The sequence below is a fragment of the Neofelis nebulosa genome, chromosome 17, assembly GCF_028018385.1.
Source record: "Neofelis nebulosa isolate mNeoNeb1 chromosome 17, mNeoNeb1.pri, whole genome shotgun sequence".
In the NCBI taxonomy this organism is placed as follows: domain Eukaryota; kingdom Metazoa; phylum Chordata; class Mammalia; order Carnivora; family Felidae; genus Neofelis; species Neofelis nebulosa.
The window spans coordinates 34,927,763-34,934,181 of record NC_080798.1 but is presented as its reverse complement, the minus strand read 5'-3'; the positions used below and the strand labels follow the sequence as shown (position 1 = coordinate 34,934,181).

Here is a 6,419-nt window from a genome sequence, read left to right as displayed (position 1 = left end):
AAAAACTTGTAAATAAATAGGTTATATTAAAGCAAAGGTAATTAACACTCAAAATTCATCACTTGTTAATTATTTTACTACCTTTCTCTAGCATGTATGTTCTTGGAGTTGTTTGCTACTATTGTATCTTTCTAATGGAAATAGGCAATGGTGAGCTCCTCTGTATCTCTTCCCAGCTTCTCTTCAGTGATGTCATATCAACAGCTTAAAATTGGCCATGGGGTTACTTACACCACAGAACCAGCCTGCCTAGCTGAGGCCTGGGTTCTAGTCCACCCTGGGCCTCTGACTTAGTGTCTAACTCATGGGACAGGGAAAACTTATCCAGAAGGTTAATGGTCTATAAAAATTAACTCTAATTGCTTTCAAATTCAGAAAAAAAAAATGAATAGACTAATAATAAGTATATAATTATGAGTCCACTCTGGATTGTATTTGTCTTTGTACCGATGAGGTAAAAAAATATATTTTTACTCTTTTGTGATTGGAGGAAGGAGCCCACAAAAGTTGTAAAGCACCCTTTGGGGTGTGGGGGACCGCTTCTGGAGAAACACTGTCCTGACAAGTTTACACAGTTGCTGCTGCTGGGGGAAACATAGCAATAACCTCAATTCTCAATAATAAATCATGATTTTAAATTCTGGCTGGAATATTATGCAGTCATGAAAAATAAAGTGTGAAGGATAAATCAAACTGTCGTGGGACCATGTGCCCTGCAATTACCCCTGAGGAATCCGCCTGGGGCGAGGGCAGGCAGGGAGGAGCGAAAAGTAAACAGGGGGTGTGTCAGGCTAGTCTCATTTCTTTTGTATATTTCTTTATTCCTTTTTATCCTCATACCCACTCCAATTATCTGATTCTTTTTTTTTTAAGTTTATTCATTTATTTTGAGGGAGGGAGGGGGAGAGAGAGGGGGAGAGTGAGAATTCCAAACAGAGAGCCTGATGCGGAGCTCAATGATGAACTGTGGGATCATGACCTGAGCTGAAAATCAAGAGTCAGAAACGTAACTGACTGAGCCACCCAGGCGCCCCAACCCATTCTCTGACCTTTATAGGCAGCCATTCTGATACATTTTTTTTTGTTGTTTCAAAATGAGCATTCTTTTGCACATTGTTGTTTTTGACTCACGTAAGTGATACGGTGTTACTACCTCCTCTACCTCCTCTGTTTTTTAAGCTGGTGGCCCAAGCAAAGCTCTGGCTTAGTCACTTTCATGCTGGGCTGGGGGTCCGGGCACTGGGCTCTCCGCCATTATCTCTTTGAAGCCTCATCCATTCCCTGGGGCAATTACTGCTCTCCCTGCTTTATGGGTTCAGTAGGTGAGGAATTGGCCCAAGGCCAGTTGCAGAGGAAGAATTTAGTCCAGACAGGCTGACCTCAGAGTTTGTGCTTTTAACCTTGGTGCTGTCCACCTCCTAGGTTGCTACTGGATTGCGTGGTGATAGTGGAACCCCATCCATCCTCACTGGGCCTTGGGGTGCCTTTTGGCCATCACTCCACCTGGCCTTAGTACATGCTCAGCTGGACACTCAGAGTCACTTTTGCAGTGACCCCAAGTAATGGCGGACCCCGGCCCCCCTGCCCCTGCCTGGCCCTGGGGTAGACAGCCAGCTGGAAAAGGAACACATCCCTGCCATCAACCACGTCTTCCCATCTTCCCTCTCCAGCTGCACCAGGAAACCCCGCGCGTTTGGGACTCGTGGTTTGGCTGCCCCCACGTCCGACTGGGAAAGCCAGAGCCCCGGGTTTCCGCTGAGACTCAGGGGCCAGGACTGAGGCAATAATTCTTGAACCCAGGAAATGCTCTAGGAGGAAGCATCAGCAACCCAGAGAAGCCTTGCTCTGCATCAGCCCAGCTTGGAGAATAGCCTTGGGCAGGTTGCTAGACATCTCCTGGCCTCCATTTTCTCCTCCCCACACAGGGCTGGTCTACTCGGCAGAGCTGTAGAAGGAATCTGGAAGGGATTTTTAACGTTCACACCTCTCCTATTTTACACACAGGTCGCAAAGGTTCCCGTTTCACACGAGGGTTCCACCTGATCTTTCTGTGAGCCTCAGGGGTCTTAATTCCTGCCGTGTCTGTACCCGGCACTTTACTTTTGTGCCTTCACTTAATGCTCTCAAGTCGGGGCAAGAATTTGATGATTTCCGTTCTATGGATGGGGCACCTGAGGCTCAGAGAGGTGAGGCGACACACCCAACATCACACAGCCCCTAAGTGGCAGAGGCAGGCCTGTCCGACAATGAAGCAGCCGTGGAATACAAAGGTTTGTGCTCAGAAACTCTGAGACTTTGAGGTAAGAGGGCCACGACCTTCAGCGTGAGAAATTGGTGTCAGTGAAAGAAAGTAAGTCCCAGGCCCACCAAGTTTGTCCACAAAAACTGATATACTGTGGCCCGGCTGATGCAAGGTCCACACCCTAGAATTTCCCTTCCAGGAACACAGCGACTTGCTTGCATCAAGTGAGGGCCCCTGCCTTCCTGTCTTTCATCTGTTTGTTGGGCGGGAGGAGGGAGAAGGGAGGGCGTCCACTCAGCATAGCCATCGGGGAGCAGGAGATGGCTGGCGGCCCAGAGGCTGTGGGGGACGGTCTGGTAACAATAGCTTCTCACCTACAGCAGGTGCTTGACCTTGGCCAAGCCCACTGGGGAGGGTGGGGGTGAGTAGGGAAGGCGAGATGTCCCCAGTGGTTCGGAACTCAAGGCTAGACTTGGGGTGTGATCGTGGGCAGTGGGGCGGGCCAGGGGGCTGCTGTCTTTCTGTCCCCTCCACTCTTGTTTTCTTTCTTTGTGTTGGTTTATCTGTTAATTCCCTCTCTCTAGCTGGCTTTCTCTCTCTCTTATCTCTGCCTCTTTTGTTTCCTACTGAGGAAACCAGCGACAGTTGCAAAATGGAGGCCCAGCCACTGGAGGTGACGTACCCAAGCCGGGCCTGGCCTGAGACACTCCCCTGGCTCCGAACCATGCAGGCTGAGGCCAAACTCACACATCCATCTATTCAGACAACAGATATTTATTTGGGGCCTGAAACGTGCCAGGCTCGGGCTGGGCTGAACCGGTGAATGAGACTGATGGACCTGCTTGATAGGAGCTCAGGTTCTGGGGGCAATGCCTGCCCTCTCTCTGCTCAGCCCAGCCTTCTCCCCTGCCCTGCCCCTCAGCCCTCAGGTGTGCAGAGCTCTGGACCATCTGCCTTCCACCCCACTATGACAGCAGATCAGAGGTCAGGCCACACGTGTGGCAGGCAGGGTGGGGAGGGGAGCCTGCTTATGGTATCACACCCACTATTGAGTAAGTGGCATTCTCTGAAATTCGGTGTCCCCAGACAGCTGGAGGGTGGGCGGTCCCTGGTGGCAGGGGCTCCTCTGCATAGATAGACCCAAACCTCTAGTGCACAACTGTCCCAGTGCCTGAGGACAGGCAGCCAGAGGGTGGTGTTGTGAGAGGGCAGTGGTAAGAGGGAGGAAGAGGAGAGGCCGGGACTCCTTCAAGGGGCAATTCTGATAACAGAGTCCCCTGTGACTCAAACCAGAGGTGGCCAATGGCAGAGATAAGCTGTTTTGCTCTGTAGGCAGAAGGTGCAGGTACAGGTGCAGGTGAGGGCACTGCTCTGTGCTGGCAGCGGTCTTCAGACTCTCGCAATCCTGGATTTGTGGACTCTAGGACCCATAGAAGTATCTGGATGGAATCACTGAGGTCAGGTGGTCCAAACTGGCCCCCATCACCTCCCTTCCCCAGCCACATTGTACAAACATAGAAACTGAAGGCCAGAAGGAGGCAAGGAGCAGCCTGAGTTCACACAGGGAGTCAGAGCTGAGTCCGCAATGTGCGGCCGGCTCCCAGCCTGGCCCCACGGAGGCCCCCTATTCTTGAGACGCGGTGTGGACCTGGTCAATTCTGGCAGTGCCAGAAGAGGAGGACACGGCAGTCCGGCTGGGGAAGTAGAGCACGGCGAACCAGCAGAAGATGAAGACACCTGTCAGAAAGGGGAAGGACTGGATGAGCTCGGGGTCGGACCGGCAGGGCGCTGGGCAGCCTGGCTGGCGGCCGTCCGGAGGAGAAATCTTTCCACTGCAAAAGCTCAAGAACGTATGGGAAAATCAGGCAAAAATGAAGCCAACCCCTGAAAGAGAACCAAATGGAAATCTTGGAAATGAAAAACGGAGGCCATGAACTCACATACGCGTACATCTATCACAGAAAAGAAAGAGCAGGATAAAGGCATTTTCAGACATACAGAACAGCCACCACTATAGTGACCTTCCTCTACCCGCCTCCACGAAGGATGATTACAGGATGCACCCCAGCAGGAAGAAGGGGGAAGGTGGGAGCGATGGGAAGTGTAGCAAGTACAGAAATTGATAGAAAAGTTAAAACTTTGTGTGTGCTTAAAAGGAATTTACACCGCAAGTTTTAACCACGATAAACTATTGAGAAGCGTTCAAGGGCAGCTGAAGTGTAGGGACTGTTGCGTTTGGGAGGAAGAGAGATGGACTGAGACCCGCACACTCAGCTGAGACAACTCGGTAGGGCAAAGCGTTCAGGCGTAAATATTAAGAGCGACCTCCAGAAGAATAATGATATAATCTAGTTTCAAGGTGTGTGCCTCCCCAGCCCCAGATGTTCCAGATGTGGGATCCTGTTTCTTCCCCCGGGATCGTCTCAGAGAGCCTGCTGTTGCTGACAGAGTCCGTACAGACCGAAGGCCTACTGTGTCCCCCACAAGTACTGTCTCAGGTACTCATTATAAAGTCTGGTGAGATGCCTGGGTGGCTCGGTCAGTCAAGCGTGTGACTTTGGCTCAGGTCATGATCTCACGGCTCATGGGTTCGAGCCCCGAGTTGGGCTCTGTGCTGTCAGCGTGGAGCCCACTTCGGATCCTTGGTCTCCCTCTCTCTCTGCCCCTCCACTGCTTGTGTTCTCTCTCTCTCTCACTCTCTCCCTCAAAAATAAGTAAACATTTTAAAAACTTTAAAAAATAAGATAGGGGCGCCTGGGTGGCTCAGTCGGTTAAGCATCTGACTTCTGCTCAAGTCACGATCTCGTGGTCTGTGCGTTCGAGCCCCACGCCGGGCTCTGTGCTGACAGCTCAGAGCCTGCTTGGGATTCTCTCTCTCTCCTCTCTGCACGTCCCCTGTACTGTCTCGCTCTTTGTCTCAAAAATAAATACATTAATTATTTACCAAGCTGTGTGTATGGCACAGTGTGAGGAGCGAAGAGGATGGGGGGACCGTCACCCACACCCTGGGTGCCTTCTCCTCCGCTGGGAAATCAGAGGGAGGACGAGGTGGGGAGCAAGGAGCACACCTACCCATCATTTCCTCCGCTAATCACTTCCTTCTGCCAGCACAACTCCTTACAGACTGTCCATGTCATGTGGCCATCACATCACGTGACCCTGCCCTACAGGTCACAGCTGACTGGACTAAGATGGCTCAATCTGATCCTTGACTCTCCTAAAAACACGGACCGGACTGAATCAGAGCACCCTCCCTAGACAGAGGTCACGGAGGGTGGAAGAAGCCGTCTGCGAGCCTGGGTAGGAAGGGACAGAAGGGACAGAGGACAGAAGGGACAGACAGAAGGTGAGGGACTACACGCAGCTCCAGAGAAAAAGATGGAGGCAGTATCTGCTTTGGTTTGGGTGGCTTTTCCTGACTCTGGTACCCGTTCCCACGAGGCCGGTCAGCCTTCCCACCCTGGGGTCCTTGGGAGAGCCCTTGATTTGAGCCAGCCTGAGTGGAATCCTGTTTCTTGCCGTCTGCCTCCTCCCCGTGCCCCCAAAGCACCCCTTGCAGGTGAGGCAACCCACCACCGCCCTGGCCCGGAAGCCTCACCTTGCAGGGAGTTGAACAGCGCGAAGACATAGATGGTGGATCGGCCTAGGGGCGTGAGGATGGCCAGCCACCAGGTCACACCCACCAGGCTCGAGAGGCCCAGCACGGTGAGCACTCCCTTCCAGTTCGGTCCCTGCTCCTTGCCTGCTGTGGCAGTCGACAGAGTGAAGATCTTCCAGGCCACCAGGCCCAGGACCACAGCGCTGAAGAGGCAGGTGATAAGGAAGTAGCCATGGACGGTGACGTAGAGGGCAGAGACAGCGGTCTTCTCACGGAACCAGCACCTGGAGGCAGTAGATGGCCCCTGGGATTGGAGAGGTGGCCCTGTCCAGCAAGCCCCACGCAGTCTTCCCTAACTGACCTTCTGTGCTCAAGAAGACTCCTTCCCCCACTGCTACCCGCCAACGCCCTATTCTCCTGGGAAGGGGCTGTCAAAAGGCTCCTGTCTGCCATCTCTTTAGGCCAGCGAGGGCAGGGGCACCTGGGTGGCTCAGCCGGTGGAGCGTCCGACTTCGGCTCAGGTCGTGATCTCGCGGTTTGTGGGTTTGAGCCCCATAGTGGGTGCTGACAGTTCAGAGC

At 52.8% G+C, this 6,419-nt stretch overlaps 1 protein-coding gene across 5 annotated transcripts in view; it reads right to left on the bottom strand.

Moving 5' to 3' along the window:
* Positions 1-428: 428 nt before the first annotated feature.
* ADGRG3 (adhesion G protein-coupled receptor G3) overlaps positions 429-6,419 on the bottom strand; it is a 30,357-nt gene continuing 24,366 nt past the window's right edge. For 2 of the 5 annotated variants that reach the window (XM_058708118.1, XM_058708120.1), the window contains exons 12-13: positions 5,841-6,124; positions 431-3,979 (exon numbers count right to left, since the gene is read on the bottom strand). In XM_058708118.1, the coding sequence (XP_058564101.1) occupies positions 3,867-3,979; positions 5,841-6,124 (397 nt within the window). In that variant the 3' untranslated portion in view covers positions 431-3,866. Of the gene's footprint in view, positions 3,980-5,840; positions 6,125-6,419 lie in introns of all 5 variants that reach the window. The other 3 variants (XM_058708121.1, XM_058708119.1, XM_058708122.1) reach the window with 3 other exon arrangements.